Genomic DNA, 23002 nt, shown 5'->3' with positions numbered 1-23002 from the left:
TTTATTTAAATGGAATGCACCTAAGAAACGACGTGTCCGTCGTTTGAAAAGTGTGGTAGTCAGAGTCGATAATAAGAAACAAAGAGTGTTTCCCGATTGGATGGTGAGAGTAGGAGGAGCAGCTCAAAAGACCAGAAAGAAGAGAAAACCTCCTAAGAGAAAACCTCAAAAGAGAAAACCTACTCAAAGAAAAGCCCCTGGTGGTAGAAAGAAAAAAAAAACGACTCCCAAGACTCCAGCTCAACGAAAAGCCATGCCCGAAAGTCTGAAAAACGAAATCAATCAGTATTATAAGGAACAAAGACAAAAAACTATTGGGGAGTTATTAAAGAAACAAGCTGAAATGAGAATGGATCGTCCTATGGGGCCCATAGGCAGTCAAAGAGCTACCGATTTAGAAGTGTTTCCTCGAGTCAATGTGGGAATTCCCTCTCCTAGAATTAAAGTCCCCATTCACACTCCTAAAATAGCACGCTTTCAACCTCTGACCGCCTCTACACCTACACTTCCTAAAGGAATGAGATATAAATGTCGATATTGTTCCAAAATCTACGTCACCCAGAAAAATAGAGACAAACACGAGAAGGACAAACACGACATGTATGCTCCTCCTCCTTGAGAGTATAAAAAGGAGAGAAACCTGGGACATGTCCTCATTTTAACCCCAGGATGGCTAAGAAGAAGAAAAGAAGGACTTGCTGTTCTACACGATTAAAACCTCACTGGCCTCTTTTAAGAGTGTTATCTGACCCTCACTATTCCTCTCCATTAAAGACGGGTATTTTAAAACATTGTTCTGGAGATTGTATTCTCAAAATCTGCGAGATCATGTACAACCTATTAAAAGGAGTGTTACCTCTCAATTCGGCTCATAAACGAAAACTAGCTCCTAAGAAACACATCTTCAGGAGACTGGTCAAACCTCAATCTGTCCATAAACGACGAGCTTTATTACTTCAACAAAAAGGAGGAAACATTTTACCCCTTTTAATCTCAGCAGCACCTTTACTGTTAAGTGCCGGTCAGTCCGTCTATAAAGTCATCAAGAAGAAGAAAAAAAAATGAGTCGTAAAATGGTGTTAGTTCCCGAGGTCTTATTGAACGATCTCAAGGCAAAATTACCCAAACCTCCGGAATTTCAATCCACCATCAGTTTAGGTCAGGAATTGGACGAGATTACAAGACGTGAAGATTTAACCCAGAAGAAAAAGTCGCTTTATATGGCCAGGAACTTCATCGATATAGGAATTATTTACAACAAGCTAGACAGGAACCTATTTCTAAATCTAAAATTTCAGCAGCTCCAGCAGCAGGAGCAGCTCCAGCCCCAGCAGCAGCAGCAGCAGCAGCCCCAGGTGAAATTGACGATGAAATCCTTGAAACAGTGAATAAAAACATGAAAAGAAAAGCTGGATTATTATTAAATCATTTAAAGAAAACCAAGGTGTTGAGTTGGAATAAGGAAGGTGAAATTAGTTATCGAGGTCAAAAAGTTCCCGATTCTAACATTGTGGATTTAATGGCTGATAGTATGAGATCTCGTTCTCGTAAAAACCATCCCCTTCCTAAAGGATTAGATGAATTTGCTCAAGCTTTAAAAGAGACGCGAACTCCTCTGGAATACCTGAGCAATGGAAACCTTATAAAAGCCATGCAGAGACCTGGAAAAATCAGTACTCCTAAAAGTATCCTCAGTGATAGTGAGGACGAGGGCGATAGTGGATTTAAAGATGCTTCTTCTTCATTTTTGACCCCTATTAGTAGACCTGTAGGAGATAGAGGAATAAAAAAATCCACTCCTAGACCTCTGTTAAATTTAGCGAAGGCCATCAAAAAATCTAAATTCAGTCCAAGTTTACCTAAAAAGAGATTAGAACAGATCGACGAAAATTGGCTTTCATTACCTAAGATATGAAAAAAGAACCAGTGGAAGACATTTTAAAAGAGATTTATTATGATCCTAAAAGAGGGTACGGAGGAATACAAGCTTTGTATCGTCAGGTCAGAAGTCTGGGACATAAGATTTCCTTGAAAAAGATACGAGAATGGTTAAAAGAGCAAGATGCGTATACCTTACATAAACCCATTCACAGAAAATTCCGGAGACAACAGACTAGAGTGACGGATATAGACGAACAATGGCAATTAGATTTAGCAGATGTGTCCAGTTTAAAGAAACACAATGACGGTTATACTTTTTTATTGTGTGCCATTGACGTCTTATCTAAATATGCCTGGGTGGTGCCTTTAAAACAGAAAACGGGAAAGGAAATGATTCGAGGATTACGAGAGATTTTTCAACAAGACGGTCGACGTCCCGTCCGCATTCAATCCGATCAAGGAAAAGAATTTACCAATCGAGAATTCTTACAGGCTTTTAAATCCATTCATTTTTTTACCACTCGTAATACGGACACCAAAGCCAGTATCGTGGAACGATTTCAGAGAACTCTCAAAGCACGCATGTGGCGCTATTTCACCCGTCATAAAACCAGACGGTATTTAGAGATCTTACCGGATTTAGTGTATGCTTACAATCACACTTATCATCGCAGTATCCAAAGAGCACCAGCTCAAGTGAATGCTTCTAATGTGTTAAAAGTCTGGAAAACTTTATATGGGAAATCCAATCGGAAACAGTTTCCTAAACCTCAGTTTAAGGAAGGAGATCGGGTACGCATCAGTAAAGCCAAACGCACATTTGAAAAAGGATATTTACCTAACTGGACCACAGAACTGTTTACCATTTCTAAAAGAGTTCCTGGAAGGTATCCTTACGTGTATAGAGTGCAAGATTATAACGGAGAGGAATTAGAAGGGACTTTTTACGAGAAAGAATTACAAAAGATCATTAAAAAAGACGACGTGTACGAAGTGGAGGAAATCTTGGGGTATAAAAAGCGACGCGTAGGGAAAAAAATCATTGAAGAAGTCAAAGTTCGGTGGAAAGGATATCCCCCTAGTTTCGATTCATGGATTCCCCAAACGGATCTCATCCAATAACTCCTCATTGGAAATTTTGTGGAGAGAATGTTCCTCGAGAAGAAATCGTTTATTTCGCACAATTATTGATCTGTGTATCTCTCATCGTCACCAGTGTGGTCATGTTAGCTTTACACGATCCTAATCGAGAATATTGGATGGTATGTGTGAGTTCTTCAGTGGGTTATATCATGCCTAGTCCTACGATGATGCATCATACACCTACCCCTAAGAAGACCACGAATGCACAGAGTTAATGTCTTTTTAAAAAAAATAGATACACCACAGAGTATATATAAAATGGGGAAACAACAAAGATTTTTTTCATTTCTGATCTGACTGAGGAAGAGCACAACATGGAATTTTTAAGCTGCGAGTATCGTTGGAAAATGCAAGAGCATACAGGTTCCACTAAAAAAGGAGAATGGATGAAAAACAAAGAGGAATGCATCCAAGATTTCATGGATAAGAATCCGGGAGAAACAGGACTCAATGATGTGTACCTGTATAAGAGATTCAAATTACCGGACCATGAATGTGAACTAATCATAGTATTATTATTAGGGTCATGGCGACCCCAGTATCAGGAATTCAAATGGAAAGTCAAATACGTCTTGGCTCACAAAACAGAGGCACCAGCAAGGACCTGGATTCAAGGAAAATGGATGGAAGAAGTCCGAGATTGTATCAAAGATTATGTAAACAAAGTGCTCAGAGAAGGATACGACATCATGGACTGTGCTTGTGAAACAGAATATTTGTACATGAAGAGAACTTTTCCTATTCAAAAAGAACTATGCAAAAGTATTCCATGTTTGTTAATTTAATGTTGTTGTTGTTGTTGTGAATTAAAAACCTAAGAAAAAAAAAATAAATTCTGGTGTTGTTGGTTTTTCCGCTTCTACTAAAAATAGATATCCCAAGGTATATAAATCTTAGCTTTGAGTTCACTGTGCTCATTTTTTTCAATCATGCCTTCTGTGTGGAGAATGTCGTATTTTCTTCACCAAGAAAATAGTGCCTGTCCTCATTGCCATAGGCAGTTGAGAGAGATCAGCAGATTACCTGAGTATGACAGTGAAGACGACGACCTTATTGGTTGGTATTGGGGATGTAATGAATGTGGAGAACGTATACCTCACTGGGAAGTAGACGATCCCCCTAGTTTGTGGTATTGTCGCTGTGAATGGTGCCTGAAATATTACCTGTGGAAATATGGAGTTGATTTTATGATGCCACGTTGGGCTAAGCGCATGAGAAGAAATACCAAGATCGAGAGATGCCCCTCCTGCTGGGAAGAAAACACCCAAGGAAAATGGAAATGTCAACAGTGTATGAAATATCCCTGCTGTGAAAAGTGTTACAAGTCCATTATACGGCTTTCTTACAGAAATTGTCCCTTGTGTCGATTTGAACAATAATAATAATAATAAAAACTATAAAACCAAACCAGGTCTTATTTTTCTCAGCTGAATACATGTGATGACGTCACAATAGGCAGCTTGATGACTTGAATCGGTGCCAAGTTTATGCCCTAGGTAAAAACCTGAGGTTTTTTTTTTTTTTTTAAAAATCTATTTTTAGACTTTGGAAAAACCAATAGACTTAAAAAAATTTATTTTTTGACTTTGGAAAAACCAATAGACTTAAAAAAATTTATTTTTTGACTTTGGAAAAACCAATAGACTTAAATAGAGTAAGAACGTGTGAAGCACGTGTGGGTTTTTTCAAAGCGACTATAAATAGTCAGATGCAAAGGTATTTAAAGCTGAGCTTTTTTTAAAAAAAAATTTCACAAAGCGACTGTAAATAGTCAGATCCAGAGGTATTTTTAAAGCTGAGCTTTTTTGTGAAAAAAAAAAAAAAAAAAAAAATTTCACCACTACCACCACCACATTTCATCATGATTTTTATGTGGAGACTGAAGTATTTCTTTGAGGTAGAAAAGTATTACTGTCATTACTGTGATAGGGAGATGATCCATGAGCGTACATTTACGGTGTATGATCATCCAGGATGGCATCACAGAACTTATCAATTTTGCGAGCATTGTGAAATGGCTTTTCCTCACTGGTTTGTGGATGATCCCCCTTCCATGGAGACCTGTGGATGTAGATGGTGCGTGAAATATTTCACATGGAAGTACGGGGCAGAGAATATGGTGCCCCTATGGGTCAAAGTCACCAGGAAGAGAGCCTTAAAGAAATGCCTGACCTGCTGGGAGGAAAATACGGAGGGGAGATGGAAGTGCCAACAATGCCGACAGTATCCATGCTGTGTGAAATGTGTCGAGAACTTCGTCAAGATTTGCTACAGACTTTGTCCATTATGTAGATATGAAGGAAATAAATCATAAAATCAAAAAAAAAAAAACTGTTGTTGGGTTTTTCCTGAGATGCTAAAAATAGATTGGATAAGGTTATATAAAGAGGTATGACCCCCCAAAAAAATCATTCATTCTGAAAAAGTTCATTGTCCAAGTCAGACGTGTTTTAAAAGAGATGCAGTATCGTTGGTATTGTGAGAGCCCCGTCACTCGGTTTATTTACATGGAAGGAGGGTGGATGAAAACTAAACTAGGAGCGATCCTGGATTTCTTTGAAAATCATCCAGGACATTCCCTGGAAAACGTGTGGCTGGAAAAAAGAGTCAAAATCCCGCATCCTAAAGGAACTAGAGTGAGCGTGAAATTCAACCAGCATTACGAGCAATATAAATGGGTCAGCTGTACTCATCCTATGAATCGTTCGACACCGATGACCCTGGTTCTGAACGAAAGTCTCTGGTACTCCAACATAGGAGAGTGTGTGAGACATTTTTTCAAGATGAAGAAAAAAGAACTGACCTTTTCAGATTATCAGGACGTTAAACAGTACGTGTATTGTCGCATCCCCTTTTCCCAGATCAAAGACAATATGGAGAAGGAAGGACTTGGTGTTTTGGACAGAGTGATTGATTACAGATCAGAAGAAGAAGAAGAAGAAGAAGAAGAAGAAAAAAAAATGTAAAAAAAAAAAACTCAATAAAATTTTTAAAAAACAAAAAAAAAGTGTTGTTATAAATAGAAGGGTCCTAAGTTATTTTGTCTCAGTATCTCACTGAACATGGCCGAGAGCAGTGGCTTTTACATGACTTTACCCAGTGATGGGTCCATGCAGTCTTTTCCGAGTAATACGACTGCTCAATTTAAAACCTTATTACCACAAACAGTAGATTTAACAGATGGACAATGGGAAGTGGCTTTAACAGAATTGATGTATCCCATTTCATTGAAAAACATCACAGAAGAGGAAGCTTATTTTGACATCCTGCTTCCTCAGTTTTATGTTCCAAAACTCCAAGAACCTAGTGCGTTTAAATGGGACAGATTTAAAATGAAAACCATAGAGGCGATGCCATTAAGCCAATGTCCTGTACTGTTAGATTGGGACCATACTGAATTTGCTAATCTCATAACGGAAGACCAGAAGATGAAAATTAAACGAATTCACTTTAGCCCGGGGCCTTACATTCATCCCATGGCTTTAACAAATGAAATCAGTCTTGGACTGGAAAGAACTTTGAATAAATTATGGAAGTTTTTGGGTGATCCTAGAAAAGAGAATGTCATGAAATTAGCCTATCATGACAAATATGATAAAGTGATGTATCAGTTTATGGGGAGAGAACTTAGAAAATATCCCCTTTGCATTCGCTTTCCCACAGCCTTAGCTTATAAGTTAGGAATAGAAAGTAAGAAGGTGATGCTTCAGAACGATACAGAAAACATGACCAAATGGATCAACGTGAGTTACATGGGCAACAATAACGTAGATTTATATGAAAATCTGAAATCCATGTACGTGTATTGTGACTTGATTGAACCCCAGACGGTAGGATCCAATGCCTTGAAATTATTAAGAGTGGTTCCTTGTACACTCAATCTGGAAGATAAAAAACAAGCTAAATGGGAACCGGTTAGAGCGGAATATTTGAAACTGAGTAAAAAACATTTCGATAGCATTGAGATTCATATCATGACTCCTTTAGGGACTCCCATGCCTTTTTTAAATGGAAAATCGGTCGTGAAACTTCATTTCAGAAAAGTGTACTGAGATGAGTGTACATCTTTTTTGTTACATCCTATTGGGAGTGATGACTTGTCTGATATGCTGTCTGTATTGTATTCAACCTTAAGACAGGAAGGGGTATAAAAAGGAGTCCCCGGAGTGCATTTAGGTCAGTCTGACACGAGTCATGAAAACATGCAGTATCATCCAGGATTATTGAGACAAAGAGGACACGGACAGTTTGTCTATCATAGAGGTTTATTACGTCAAAAAGGACACGGTGTTGTAGGTGGAATTATCTCTGGATTGGCTGGAGCCCTTACCCCTAATCCTACTGGATTTCCAATACTAAATCTTTTTCCAGACAGTTTGCTTCTACCCAAATTTAGGCGAATTCGCCAGCATTTGAGATCTCAAAGAGGAGGAAAATTTATAGACTTTCTTTCGGGAATGGTACCGAACCTACCTATAGGGATGACTTTAAAAGAAGCTGTCCAATTATGCTCAGGCCGGCGGCGACAAAGAGGTCGAGGATTTCTTAAAGATCTAGTCAAAATGGGTCGTAATCAAGCCTTGATTGCCGGAGCTAAAATAGGAGCGGATGTGATTAAAAAAAGGAAAAATATCAAAAATGCTCTTTTAACTCATGGACTCAATGCCGTTAAAAATACGGGCCTATTTGCTCTCAATAGAGGAGGAAGTCTAGCTTTTAAGAAGATGAATAGGAAAGGTCAAAAAGGCAAAGGGAGAAGAAAAAGAAGAAGACGGCAGAGAGGGAGAGGAGTAGTGAGAAATTTACTGAAAACGGGAGCCAAACATGCCTTGACTGCTGCCGCTAGAACGGGGTTAGATGTGTTAGAAAATAAGAGATCTTTAAAAGACGCTGTCAAAACTCACGGAGTACAAGCCCTGAAACAAAGATTGAATCTCGGTAAGAAAAGAAGAAGAAGAAAAAAAGCACCTGTGTTAGCCCGAGGAGGTCCTAAGAAGAGAAAAAGGGGTTTAGATATCTTTGATTGAGAGACACTATAAATAGGAAAGTCGAGTGAGATTGACCTTCATTTGTGAAAAATCAATCCTAGTAGACAGACATCATGTTGCAACCAGATTCCTGTGCGTGTGGGATGAACAATTTATAATTGTTCCAAGTCCCCCCGACTAATATTGCTTTAGAAGACTCCAAATGGGAAGAATATTACCCCATTTCTAGTACTTTAAATTCGGATACGGCTCCCATTGAATTTGAAATTAAAGGACAAGGAGATCAATATCTGGATTTATCTCAAACGTATGTTCAAATGGTGTGTAAATTCACCAAAGACGATGGTACTGATCTGACTGGAGCTAACACCACTTGCGCCCCGGTGAATAATATCTTTCATTCCTTGTTTACGGAAATCGATCTCAGTGTCAATGGAAAAATAGTGTCTCCGGGAACCGATACTTATCCTTACAAAGCTTATCTGGAGAAATTACTTTCTTACAAACCCAGAACATTAATGACCCAGATGAGAGCCTGTAGTCTGTGGGAAAAAGATACGGCAGGACACATGGACGAAGTGGGGGTAGCAGACCTTGGAGTGGCTCAAAATAAGACATTTGATGTAACCCCAGGTTCACAGGGTGGTGCCGATACTGTGACCATTGACGAACCCATCGTCCCAGAGTTACCGGCCAATTCTAGAAACGAAGGATTTAGAAAACGTCACCAGGCCATCAAAGATAGTAAGAAAATAGCCTTGTTTGATCGTTTACATCTGGATCTATTTCAACAAGACCGATTTCTACCCAATGGAGTAGACGTCCGTTTGAGATTTAATCGAGCCAGACCTCAGTTCTATATGATGATCAAAGCACTAAGTACGGGAAAAGTGAAAATATTGAACATGGTCTTGTGGGTGAGAAAAGTCAAACCCACGGCCGTCATGATGAATGGCATTAATCAAAGTTTGAACACTCATAGAGCCAAATATCCTTTGAGAAGAGTCGAAGTGAAAACCTTTACCATACTGACAGGAACTCAATCTAAGATTACGGATCATCTGTTTCAAGGGCAGATGCCTAAACGTCTCATTTTAGGCTTTGTGGAAAATGCGGCTTTTAACGGAGATAAAACTAAAAATCCGTTTCATTTTCAAAACTTTGGAATTAAGAAATTAGATGTCAGTATCAACGGAGAGACCAAGAGTACTCGTTGTTTTGAGCCCAATTTCAATGAAGATTTATATCTGAGATCTTATCTGAGTCTATATCAAGCCTTGGGAAAATTAGGAGAAGATTGGGCTCCGGACATCACCCTAGAAGAGTATAAAAACGGATACACTCTGTGGGGCTGGGATTTCACCAAAGATCAAGAAGCGCAATCGGACAAATTCCACATCATAGAAACCGGAAATCTGAGAATAGAAGTCCAATTTACGAACAATACGGTGAACACCTTAAATTGTGTGGTGTATGCAGAATTCGATAACCTGTTAGAAATTAACAAACAGAGAGAAGTGAGTATTGATTACTAATGGATACGGGACAGTTGAGAGAAGTCTTATCCAGAGAATTAAAGAGTTCTTTTGGTGGAGTGTACCCTTTGGATATATTACCGGATCAATTAAGACTTGGAGAAAAAGCCATCGTGGTGAATACGGATCCTCAAGATCAACCTGGAGAACACTGGGTGTGTCTGTACGTGAGCAGTCCAGTGGTGGAATATTTTGACTCTTATGGATTTCCTCCCTTACAAAAAGAAATTCAAGACTTTATCCATCGTCATGCTCACCAATGGATTTATAATCCGTATCGATATCAAGATTGGAAGACCGATGTGTGTGGACAATATTGCGTGTATTATTTACATCAAAGACACAAGTTGAGAAAGAAAGCAGACGAGTGGTTATTCCCCTTTGACCATAGCACAGCTTTACAAAGAGATCATTATGTAGCTCAATGGTTTAAAGACACTTATCATAAAAGACCTACGGGTCATGGACAAACTTGTCAATGTTTCTATCAAAATGTCATGTAATTAATTGTTGTTGTTATCAATAAAAAAGAATTTGAAAAAAAAAAAATGTGCTCTTGTTGTTGTTTTTTGTTTTTTTAAAAAAAAGGGGGGTTTTCCCCATGATACTAAATATAGATAGAAAAAAGGTGTATAAAAAAAAAGAAGAAAAAAAATAGCCTCATTTGTTGATCATGAGTCTCCAGGAGATACAGGGTGATTTATTAAACATTCCTGTAGAAGCTATCGTACATCAATGTAACTGTTTAACAGTCAGAGCTCATGGATTGAGTCAAAGTATAGCAGATAAATATCCTCAAGCGAATTTGTATGCCACCCGCAGACCTTTAGGGTCTAGAAATTTAGCCTTAGAAGAGGACAGGGATAAGCCAGGAACCATTAGGGTGTTTTCCTCACAAACACCTGTGGTCATTTGTTTATTAGCTCAATGGGATTATGGCAGAGCAAGTCACAGACCTAAAAGAATCTCCACTTATCAGGACACCCCACAAAATAGAGAGCAATGGTTTCAAGCCTGTTTACAAGAATTGGGAAATTTACCTTATAAAACTTTTGCTTTTCCTTACAAGATTGGATGTGGCTTAGCTGGAGGAAATTGGACTCATTATAGACATTATATTGAACAATTTGTACACACTTATGACAAACATGTGTACATTCTTCATAAAAATTAACTGTGTATGTGTGTTTTTTTTATGTGATATAAAATAAATCTTTTTTTTTTTTTGAAAGTACCTTTTTTTAGGAATGAAGTGCCATGCTTCAGCCTCCACAGCAGTCTGATGCACTCATAAGCAGATCCTTGTGGGTGGGTGGGTGGGGCCCAGTAGAAACACTAGGAATTTTTTTTATAATTCCATGCAATCATCCAGTTTGGCTCACAGTACAGTTTTTTTTCTTTTCCCCCTGTAATATATTGTCAATATTAAAAAAATGGAAAAAAAATTCAGAAAAATCATCAGCACTTGGAGATATAAAAAAAAACCTTGTTATCTTTAACCAACTATGGTATTATAATTTACATTATCAATTATCTTTGACTTATCCATTTTTTAATCCATTTTTTTTTATAAAATATATATATATATATATAAACATGTATAGTAAAAAAAAAAAAAGAATTAAAATTTGTATCTCATTGAAAACTTCAAAGTTTTGTTTGTTTCTATATGTTGGATGATTAACTGTGTGTGTGTTTTTTCCAAAAAAAAGGAAGAGTACAGCCCAGGCTTCACTTCATAGAGACTGGATTATAGATGGTTAGGAACCCTAAAAAAAACAAAAAAAAACAACATATCTTCCAATGTTGAGGACTGTAGAAATAAAATCCATTTTTTTTTGTTATGATGACAAAATACTACATGAAACAATGTATGTTTTTAAATGTAATGGAATAAAAAAAAGAGTAATATATATATATATATATATCACGACTTAACTTATACTGGAATCAATGAAATTTCATTCATAAAAATATATATATTTAAGACAAAAAATACAGACTTTATTTACTATGGACCATAAATGATGACATGAATAGCAGGCCATACTTTAAGCACATGACAAACCATTATCTCAAAATCATGCAGAACTAGGTTCATTAGCATAGCTGACATTAAAACATATAGGTGAGGGATAACATAATCACAACAATAAACAATGTGTTAAAAAACTTTAAACGACTTACAGCGTGGATTACACGCCTTGAACAGGAGAGGAATAAAAAAAACCTTGCCTCGAGAGTATCATGGCGGCATAAACACAGAAAATTAAGTCGTACTTAAACACATTCCCTAATAATTTGAGAAAATCACTGTCTTTCATGTGTGTATTTTTTTTTTATTGGACATGGGGAGAAAGTCTATAGATTTTTGTTGTTGTTGTTATAATCGAATAAATAAATAATATGAGTTGACAAGAAAAAAATAAGTGATTATGAGTTTAACCAAAAAAAAAAAAAAAAAAAAAAAAAAAAAAAAAAAAAAAAAAAAAAACAGTGACCTCTGGTGTTATTATAGGTTTCTTTTATAACCGTGTATCAAAAAGGTATCTTTTCGTAAAATTTGGGTTGGCCCTTAAAAGGGCCGTTGTTGATTTTTTTTCTTCAGGGTTTACTCCCTGGGACTTGGTCCTTAAAAGGACCGTTGTTGTTTTTTTTTCTTCAGGGTTTACTCCCTGGGACGTCGCCCTCGTCCACGGCCAGTCACTACTCCGTTGTCTGGTGTTCTTCCTCCCTCAATGGTCACGCCACGGCCTCGGCCCACCCTGGGTGTTGAGGGACGGGTAGGAGGGGTGGAAACAACGGGCTCCGGGCTCCCGTAACGACAGAGGGGGCAGCCCTCTCCTCGGTCTATCAGGCGGGCCGCACAGAGGAAGCAGGCTGGCCTCTGGCGGCATCGACCGCACAGGAAGTTGGACAACTCCTGGTCACACAGGCAGAGAGAACAGTATCCTTCGGCCACAGAAGCCTGGATCCCCCACAAAGGAATACAGCCTTGGAAGACCGCTCGGTCCTGGGGCGGTGACGAAACCCTGTCGAGGAGGCGGTGGAGTGCTGCTCCGGCCGGAGATGAAGGGGGGGACTCCGGACTGTCCGGCAGGTCGAAGTTCCTGCCCTCCTCCTCCTGCCGCGGATGGTATACGGGGCGTGGCTCCTCTCTGCTCCTTGCTGGTGGCGAAGGCCTGGAATAGGGGGTGGTTCTGGCTCTCCGCGCGATGTTGGTGGCGACGAAGGTCCTCAGATCTCCGACGCGGATCCTGCCCATATTGAAAACGGCGAATTCCTCCCCAGTGTCCTGGTTCCGAACCACCATCTGTAAGATCACCTCCACTCCTGGCTGAATAGCTATATTCTCAGTAAAGAGAGACATGTTGAATTCCTTGTAGTGTCGCTGGAACAGCTCGCTAACGAATGACAGTTAACAGCTGATCAGCGTCGGTATTTATACACACAGCGCGAGCCAAAAAGAGAGCACCCTAAAAGCCCGGATGAAGAAGAGCTCAGAAAATCATGGAAACATCAAAATTGTGTTATTTGTGTTTTGTGAATACCTCTATTGGAGTAAATAACATATTATGGAATTATATATACATTCAAACCTTTTAGTAAAAGAATGAAGGTAAGTTTCGAGAATGATTTCACAGTATTTTTCATACATGACATTGTTCCCTTGTTTAGAACAGGCTCATTCATGCCGAAGCGAAGGGCTAACCTTGACTGACCTGAATACATAAAATAAGTCGTTTTAGACTTTTGAGAGTGTAACACAAAGAAAACTTATGGTAGGCAATCAGATTGAACTTAGGGAAGAGTGTCTATATAGTTTTCAGATCAAAAGAATCGTTAGGAGTGTAAAAATAAACTTAGCGTCGGTTTCGGGATAAACACAAGGGAGGTCAAAGGTCAGCCATTTTCAGAAAATCAATGTATAAGACTTTGTATAGGGAATATAAGAATCTTTTCGATCCTGACCTTTTCATATAAAAATTTTGAGATGAAGAGAATCAGATTGATCTAAAAACAAATTGTATACCCTTTATTTGCAGTGGGAAAGTTTAGATTTTTAAATAAACCAGGATTTTATAGACTCAGCGTCTAACGGATACATGATGACGTCATTACTAAACAATAACAACAATAACAAACAAAAAGCTTAGTGTCTTTTCATTCTTTTATTTCTTTTTGGTTTAACAATTGTTCCAAATGTTGAATTCTGCGTTGAAATCTCATTCGATCGGCTACTAGAGCCATCCATTCACTTTTCCGATCTTCGGGTGGTAAATAATGAATTTCATTCAAGTCTGTATTAAAAGTCACACATTTCTTAGTCTCTATGAAATTTCCACATATTTCATCCCGTATTGAATGCATATTTTCTCCATCGATTCTATTTCCTGGTAGAGTAAAATCACTTTCCTTGCTTGGGGATGGCATAAAAAAGTGTAAGGCTTTCCGAGATAGTGGGTCAGGCTTAACCCATACCATTTCTGGGGCAGAGTTTCTTTCATGCGTTGACATAGAAAATGCAGTGTAGCTAGTCTCCCCAAGTTGGGATGATGTAACAGGGCCAGGCATTGTAACCATAAGTCCTGAATGGTTTCTATGATGGTAGTGGCTCTCTGAAACACTTGTTCTGCCTCGGGAGGGAGAGGTTGTTCGTGTTGTTTTATCCATTGCATTAACAAATCATAGCCTTCTAAAATCAAAGAGTGGTATTGCTTCGACATGACAATTGATTATGAACAGAAGACATGATATTTTATCTTATTTATACCCCTGTTTTTTTTAAAAAATTATTTTTAAACTTTGGAAAAACCAATAGACTTAATTTTTTTTTTTAAATTTTTTTTTTAAAATCTATTTTTAGACTTTGGAAAAACCAATAGACTTAATTTTTTTTTTTAAATTTTTTTTTAAAATCTATTTTTAGACTTTGGAAAAACCAATAGACTTAAATAGAATAGGAAGGTGTGGGTTTTTCCCAGATCTCACATCTCACATCTCAGGAATTTCCAGATCTCAGAACCTGCTGAGCGCGTGTGGGTTTTTCCAGGACCCCTTCCTTTTAAAAAAAGTATAAAAACCAGCGCAGAGAGTGTATGGGTCATCATTTTCAGTCAGAAGTCAGAGGTGTATACCATGGCACAAGCAATGATGAATACCAAAGACAACCCCAATTATGCGACACCTGAAGGCTATGTCATAGCCCCCATGCCAGAGACTCAGGATCCTGTAGGACTGGACTTGGAATTGTATAATTTCCCAGAGGCCATGACCAAAGAGGACTTTGGTATTTTAACCACCACGTTAGAGGGGATCGTCAACATGCTAAACCAGATGCAAGTGAATGCAAATAAGTTTGAAGAGAAAGTCATGAGTGAATTCGTTGACCTGAGAGAAATAATGGCCCAACTGGAGGATAAAGTGTGGAAAATAGAAGAAGAAAAAGGTAGAGAACCCACAGACACAGAAGCTCCAAAGAAAACCAGAGAGACCAACCCCTGTTTCATCTGCAAAGAGTTAGGACACTGGGCCCCTGAATGTCCCAAGAAAGACCTATGCTACAAATGTGGAAAATTTGGACATTGGGCCGATAAGTGTGACCAAAACAAACTGTCTGAGAAGAAGAAGAAACCATCCAAGCCCAAGGGAAAAAAAAAGACGCAGGAAAACATGAGTCTCGGGGACAAACAGGATAATTTATTAAACATTCCTGTAGAAGCTATTGTACATCAGGAGAACAAAGAAAATCTGATTCCACTGGACCAGCCTAAGAAAAGAAAACACAAGGAAGAGGTCAAGAAGTCCCTGAAACTTCAAAAGAAGAATTGACTTTGTATCATACTTAAATAAAAAGAGTTTTTTTAAACTTTAACATTGACTTGTTTTTCTTTTTTTTAGAATAACAGCTGGAGATCAGCTGTGTTTTTAATGTGTCAAAATTAAGCAGCCAGAGAGGCGATGAAGGACTAGAATGACGTCATAATCAAGATTTGAATCGCTGCCAAGTTTAGGGCTAGGTAGGATCTCACATGGATTTTTTTTTTCAGGCACTTTAAGGGCCTAAAAGTGCACTCCGTTGACCCGGCCATCCCCCCAGGGGCCTAAAAGTGCACTCAGTTGACCCGGCCATCCCCCCAGGGCCCAAAAGTGCACTCAGTTGACCCAGCCATCCCCCAGGGCTAAAAAGTGCACTCAGTTGACCCAGCCAGCTAGGCTTCTTATACTACTCCTGTTGTTCTTCATACTCACATAACAGTTGTTTATAACATGTCTGCAGAATGCAATTATTTGTATTAAGGTCAAGATCTAGTAAATGAAAGGTGCCTACAGATTTCTCAAGTTTGAGAAACAAATTCTTTTAATGATCCTTTACAAATATAGCTTGATAAAATAAGGTGTGTCGGGACATAATTTTTTGGTAAACTCAACGAATAACATTTTTTAATCTGACATTTTCGATGAAAAATGAAGGAAATCAGGTAAAAATTTCAGAGTTTTTTCCAACTCAGAGAAAGGAAATATATCCAGATTGCCTAGAGTCTCCCAGAAAACGGTTCTTCATATCTTTTTGACCTCTGCTCTAAAATAATATTAAATTTGATATAGGTATCGGGGTTACTTTTATCATGATTTCAAATTGAATTTCATGAAAATGCTTCATTTTCTTTATAATTCTATTACAGCCATAAAGTACGGGAAAAATTAAGTTTAAATCTATTATGACGTCATAATGGATCTAGCACCCAAAAAAAGTCTAAACTCATTTACTAGATCTTGACCTTAAGGTCAAGATCTAGTAAATAAAAGGAGCCTACAGATTTCTCAAATTTGAGAAATAAATTCCTTTAATGAAGTTTTATAAGTATAGCTTGGTCAAATAAGGTGTTTCGGGGCATAATTTGTAGGTAAACAAGAGGAAAAATCATATCTTAAACTTTCATTTTCAATAAAAAATTAAGAAAATCAGTCATGAATATGGGAGTTTTTTCCATACCAGACAAATTAAATGTATCCAGATTGCCTACAGTCTCTCAGAAAACGGTATTTTGTATGTTCTTAGCCGCTTCTTTAAAATAATATTAAATTGAATATAGGTTTCGGGATTACTTTTCACATGATTTCAAATTGAATTCCAGAAAAGTACTTTATTTTCTACATAATTCTTTTACAGCTGTAAAGTACGGGAAAAAGAAAGTTTAATTTGATTATGACGTCATAATGGATCTAGCATCAAAAAGGCAGTCCAAAATCATTTACTAGATCTTGACCTTAAGGTAGGTCGCAGGTTTGCTTTTGTCATCAATTTCGGTACACAATTTCGACGATTCGAGCGGATGTTTTGTGCACATTTGATTATGACGTCAGTTACGTCACAAAGGCGACGTTGCATTGCTTCCCGTTTATTTGTCTGAAAATTACTTTAGCAATAGAATCTAGTCCGTACGAAGCATAGAAAGTCTATGTTATTGTCGGTTATTGTATTGTCGTAAATGTATGAATCTAAAGTATTATAAGTTTGAATTCTGCTCTGATTATATGTGTAATGTATAAGAACAAACTAATAAAACATAATAAATGCGATGCATAATGCAAGAAATAATTTATATTGAAAATTATACTAAAATACTAAAGGTCAATCAAAACGAGTCAGTGTTGAATTAAAGATATGGCATGCAAAATGAAAGTTACCGTAAATTGCTAAGCCGAAAAATTGAAAGGCTGTATGTATGCACGTTATTTGCAACGAAGGGAAGGTGCGTAATGCACCATGTTTGCTCATCACAGCCGAAAAAAAAAAACAAATTTGTTATTTTTAGGATAAAATCAATCCTCAACACTAAAACGGATGAAATTTAATTACATGCATTTTCCTCTTTTTTAAAAAAAATATTTTGTATTTGAATCTGATAAAGTCGTTCTCTGTATGCAGGCTAGCAAGGAATTGATTTATCATAGTGAAATGAATTAAACATGTTAAAATAAAGTTATACAAACACCCGGCATATCGGACCTTTATAAAACTCTAAACAGATATTAATATACTACAGGTATTACGAAATACAAGTATCAAGTACAAGTTTTTCTATAAAAAAATTAAGTTGTCTGTGTATAAGATAAATGCAAGAATTTTACATTTTGCCGATGAAAAATTGATAAAGAAAAAAAACAAGTTAGTTATGCCCCTTGTTGTATGGCTGCATTCTGTTTTCGCTCTCTCTCAAAAATGTAGTTTCTTGTACTAAAAGTGGTTTCCAGGTGAGATGATTGGCTTCATTGATGGGATTTAGAAGGAAGCTTGACTATGGACACATCATAAGTGTTTAAATTGAAATTAAGAAGGTTTATGGAAAGTTTTGTTTACGTTTGTGACTGAGGTACATGTATGTGAACTCTTTTCACACACTCTTTGTTATACCAGACTTAAACTTTGCTTTAACGTTCAATAGTATGTGTCATAAAAATAAACGCAACTTAAGTGACATTTCACTGCCATACTCTGATGTTGTAAGTAAGAAAACCCAAGAGCGATCACTAAACAACTCTGGAATGGAGGGTGCATCAAATCAACTCGGGGCGCCAGTTTGTAGTTCCACCCCTGACACCCACCCCTCGACAATGTTGCAACATTCACCCCCACACTTTGGTTACCCGGCTCAATACATAGTTAATTCTCAGCCTCTAACAATATCTAGTGAGGATCTACAAAAAATAGCCGACGTTGTTAGCGCATCTGTGAGAGCTTCCATCAGAGAGGAGGTCCAGGATTTAATTCAGCAGATGATGGAGAAGATGATGGAGCCAATACGGACTGAGGTAAACCTTTTGCGTAAGGAAAATGAAAATCTACGTCTTCAAGTAGACGAACTGGAGCAGTATGGTCGACGGCCCCTCATCCGTGTTTCCGGCATTCCTGAAACCCCATAGGAATCAACTACAGAAAAGCTTCTGGAAGTGGCATCATCAGCGGGAGTGGCGCTTGCATCTTCTGATATTGTGACCTCCCATCGCGTTGGCGACCCACGGAAACAAAGACAGTCACCGAGACAAATCATTGTCAGACTCCGATCTACCGATGTCAAGTTTTCACTAATGAAGGAAGCTAAGAAGCTGCGGGAAAACTCTGAGACTAAGCATATTGTTATCAACGAAGATCTAACCAAATACCGTGATCGTCTTCTTTACTTCTGCAGGCAGCTGTGTCGAGAAGTTAAAGCAGGCCTGGACATCCAACGGTAAGATCAGCGTCCGTGACAAAGGGGACAGGACTTATGCGGTCCGTAAGGAGTCGGATCTAGTCCCCTTTGGTCACGTGTTGAAAGAGAGTGGCCCCTCATAGACCACTCTTGATTTACATCGTGCCTTGCCCTATTCAATCAAATAACATTTTGCCAATCATTTATAGATAGCCTATGATTGAGAAATCATGTATTTACAAACATCTCTACATTTATAGTCTATATTGACATTGTGCTTGGTAATGAGTACTCCATATCGCTAGTTTCAACATAAACACCCTGTACCAAAAAAAAAACCTTTAAGTTTTAAACTTAACCTTTCACCCTTACCACGTATAAAACCCCAATCCCATATTATTACAAATGCACTCATCTTGCACTCTATTGTGTACATATTTTGTGTTTATCTGTACATTTTTTTCTTGCTTATATGACAGAGATGTTCATAACATTGTTGTACTATACGTGGACCAAGTCCACTTGTTCCCTTATTCAGTCATCATCATTTCATTTGATTTCATATTACCCCACCTGACCCGAAATTTCACATTTGAAATCTACCTAAACCCAGGTATTACCTGATTAATGTGTGTAGATATTTCTAGCTACCGGGCTAGTGTGGGGTTATTTTATCACATTGCCATTTTTCCCAAATCATCATTAAGTTTGATTGATTTTGTTTGTATCAATTTACTATTACAATACGGCATAAAATGTCTACATATTATCATACTTTTACATGTATATGCAAACATGGGGCTAAACAACACCATGCACGATGATTGCCTGACGCCACGTGCGTCAGGCAGTATAAGGATTAATATTTCAGGGATCCGAAACTAAGCGATCATTCTTAATGAACTAGATTTTGTGCAAGCTGATTTACATCGGAATTTGTTACCTGCATTTAAACAAATACAGTGTGCAGAAGAAAGAATCACATAACTGATGCAAAATGATGATGTGTTTAATTCCTTCAATTTTTTTTGCATGCACATGTTTATTCTTTGCTATTCTTTGTACGGACATGTCCGTGTAACATTTTTTCTGCGTTTCTAAACTACTGGATCAGTCCATTTGGCTTCTATGAAAGGGGTGACACAATCATTTCGCACCAAATGTCACATGTAAATTATCTTCGCGCCTTTTTCTTGGGTTGTTCTTTTGAATGGGTGTGATAACTTCTATGGAAATAAATAAAGTTTATTCTTTTAACATGATTCTTAAGCTCCAGATTTTTTTATTAACAGTAAATTTTATCTCATTTTTTTAGAGAACACATTGTATATGGACAGGCAACACTAAAGCAATGGATTTGCTGATTATTCTTTCTATTTATCCAATAAGTGGACTAGTCTAATCATAAATAAACTCCGGCCCTCCACATAGTATATGGGACATCCCTTCTTGATTCAGTCTGTTTTCCACCTAGCCTTTTTTTCAATATTACATATATTAATAATGTACGTTACAAGGTTAGGTTTTTAAAAGTGATTAGAAAGTCATGACGCGAGTAGCATCTTATTTCATGCTTTGTGATGAACAAGGGTTTCCTCTTAATACAGTGACAATAGTGTAGTCAGTACCCGTAAGGGAATGGGCTTCAAAACTGTATATAAAGATGTATTTTAAACTCATTTATAATACATGTATATGGTAAGACCATCATCGTGTGAGTTTTGTCCGGGGGGGGGGGGGGGGTTATTAGTATCTTGTTTTGCGCTAGTTATTAAGTGTACAGGTCATTTACTTGGATTTCTAGAGCAGCATTGAAGCATTTTTGTCTCAAACACTTCAAGACAACTTTCTCAGTTAAAACTGTTCATAATTTACTTCGTCGTCGAGAACACTAGACTGAAGCTAGCAGCCAATAACAGCAGCCATTAAACCCGTAGAAGCTAGCAGCCAATAAGGAAATTCATCACAGGACTGAGAGTACTCTGACGCAATACTGTTTAATGCCTCATTTTCGACAATTGATAATTAATAATTAGATTATTAATGCAACACTAAATTATTTAATAATTCAAACACTTGGAGGCAGTTAAGCTCACCTGCATAAGGAAAATTATGCGGTTTCAAAACAAACAAACAAAAAAGAAAAGAAAATGTCACCATCTTTGACCGCTTAAGAACAAACCAACATTGGAAATAGATTAAGGACTTCCGGGAGAATCCCTTTTAAGCTCTTTTACGGGTCTCAGGAATATGATGGTGCCAAAAGGCTAACCTGAAATTTGCTTACTCCTAATATTTACATTGATAAGGGTTTGAAGGTAATTTAATCTATTTTAAGTTATGATCCTTGAAATGTGCTTCGAACAATTACTGGCACAAGGTAAAGGATCCACAGGGCTATTATATACGGCCATGAAAATTAGGCTGAAGTAGTACCACCAAGTGGTGCCAAGGGCGGGTTACATATTTCAAGCAGCTATTATACCTCTTATCTTATAAGTGTGTTTTAAATCATTACTGTGGCAAGATAGAAGATTTCTAGGTATCATTTCCCGCAATCGGTATGAGGCTGTAGTGGCACCACCAAGTGGTGCCAACGGTGGGGAACATATTTCAAGCTTTCATTTTTCAACTATCATTGACCACTAGAAGAAACTAACACTAAACTGTAAAAAAATTAAGGGCCATAATTAGGGAGTATCCCTTGTCAACTTTTTGACAGGTTTCAATGACTAAAAAAGGCCAGTTAGGTAACCTGAACTTTGTTGTATTTCACTTTGTCTATTGATATATGGATTAAAAGTCAGATGTTATACCCCTTATCTTTGAAGTGTGTTTCAAATCATTACTGGGGCAAGGTAGAGGGCCCCTAGGACTATCATTTCCCGCTATCAGAATGGGGCTGTAGTGGTACCACCAAATGGTGCCATGGGTGGGGGACGTATTTCAAGCATTCATTTTGAAAGCATCTTTGGCTACTAGAACAAAGTAACACTAGTGAAAGGTTAAGGACCTAAGAGAGAACCACTTGCCTGGTTTTTGAAGGGTCCCTGAGAAAGGAAGGGGCCAGTTAGCTAACCTGAACTTTGTTGTTTTTCACTTTATGTTTTAATGTACGGTAAAAGGTCAGCTATTATACCCCTTATCTTTGAAGTGTGCTTCAAATCATTACTGGGGCAAGGTGGAGAGCCCCTAGGACTATCATTTCCCGCTATCAGAATGGGGCTGTAGTGTTACAGTACCCGCATCGTTATTCTTTACAGGATACACGATACGATAGGATACACGCACGATACGATAGGATAAACGCACGATACGATAGGATACACGCACGATAGGACAGGATACACGCACGATAGGATAAACGCAAAACACGATAAACGCAAAACACGATAAACGCAAAATACGATAAACGCAAAACACGATAGACCTGATAAACGATCTTCACGATAGAATAAACGCAAAACCTGATAGGATTGTTTCAAAATGCGAAACGTTTTTTGACAAGATGAAAAGTTTTCTTTTTGATATATTATAGTATGATAATTTCAATCACTTACAAAGCCGCAAATCGAAATGATAACACATTTTAAATTTATCATGATTAAACATTTGAAGTAATTAAGCTTTGTAAAAGAAAAAGTGTTTTTGTCAATAAAATTGATCGTCATCAAATTCAAACTGTAATTTTTTTAAGAATAATTCCACTCTATGATGGAAATTAGGCGATTTTTTTGTGTAATTATACAAATGTCGAAACCTTCGAATCGTTAAATTTGAATTTTGAGTCCGTAGACAAGCGAAGTTTTACACCCAAGTGCAATAAATTCACGAAACGCTATAAATATATTCATTATTTTAACAAATAAAACCTAATGAAGTTCATAACAAACATTGATTATTTTACGGAAAAACATGTAAAAAAAAAATGAAATATTTGGATTCAATATCTTTTGCTAGAAGTCTGCGAAGTATCCAAAATCGCCTTTTATAGTTTGTATTTAATAATTCAAATCTTTAAAAAAAAAAATAATACTCATAATTTAGGGGGGGGGGATTGAAAAATTATTGTTATAATTATTTTAAGGTTAATGCTTTCTCCTCCAAGTTTTTACGAATTTGATTTATATTTTATATAAATCTATTAATTTTTTTTACGTCTTAAAATTGCTGAAATTGCTAGTTGCATTGAGACATATTCCAAGTACATCTAAGTACATACATTGTATATGTATGAGGAAGGAGACCTGCGAAAAAA

General features: G+C 37.4%; 1 protein-coding gene across 1 annotated transcript; it reads left to right on the top strand.

The window, feature by feature from the left end:
- The first annotated feature begins 8329 nt into the window (after positions 1 to 8329).
- Positions 8330 to 9547, top strand: LOC133191563 (uncharacterized protein F54H12.2-like). The gene has a single exon (XM_061327311.1). The coding sequence runs from the start codon at positions 8330 to 8332 to the stop codon at positions 9545 to 9547; it is 1218 nt and encodes a 405-aa protein (XP_061183295.1).
- Positions 9548 to 23002: the final 13455 nt, after the last annotated feature.

Source organism: Saccostrea echinata, unplaced genomic scaffold (genome assembly GCF_033153115.1).
Source record: "Saccostrea echinata isolate AGI-Se365-2 ecotype Australia unplaced genomic scaffold, CSIRO_AGI_Sech_v1 ptg000023l, whole genome shotgun sequence".
Lineage (NCBI taxonomy): Eukaryota > Metazoa > Mollusca > Bivalvia > Ostreida > Ostreidae > Saccostrea > Saccostrea echinata.
Note: the sequence above shows the minus strand (reverse complement) of the source record. Positions and strands in the feature narration are given on the sequence as shown.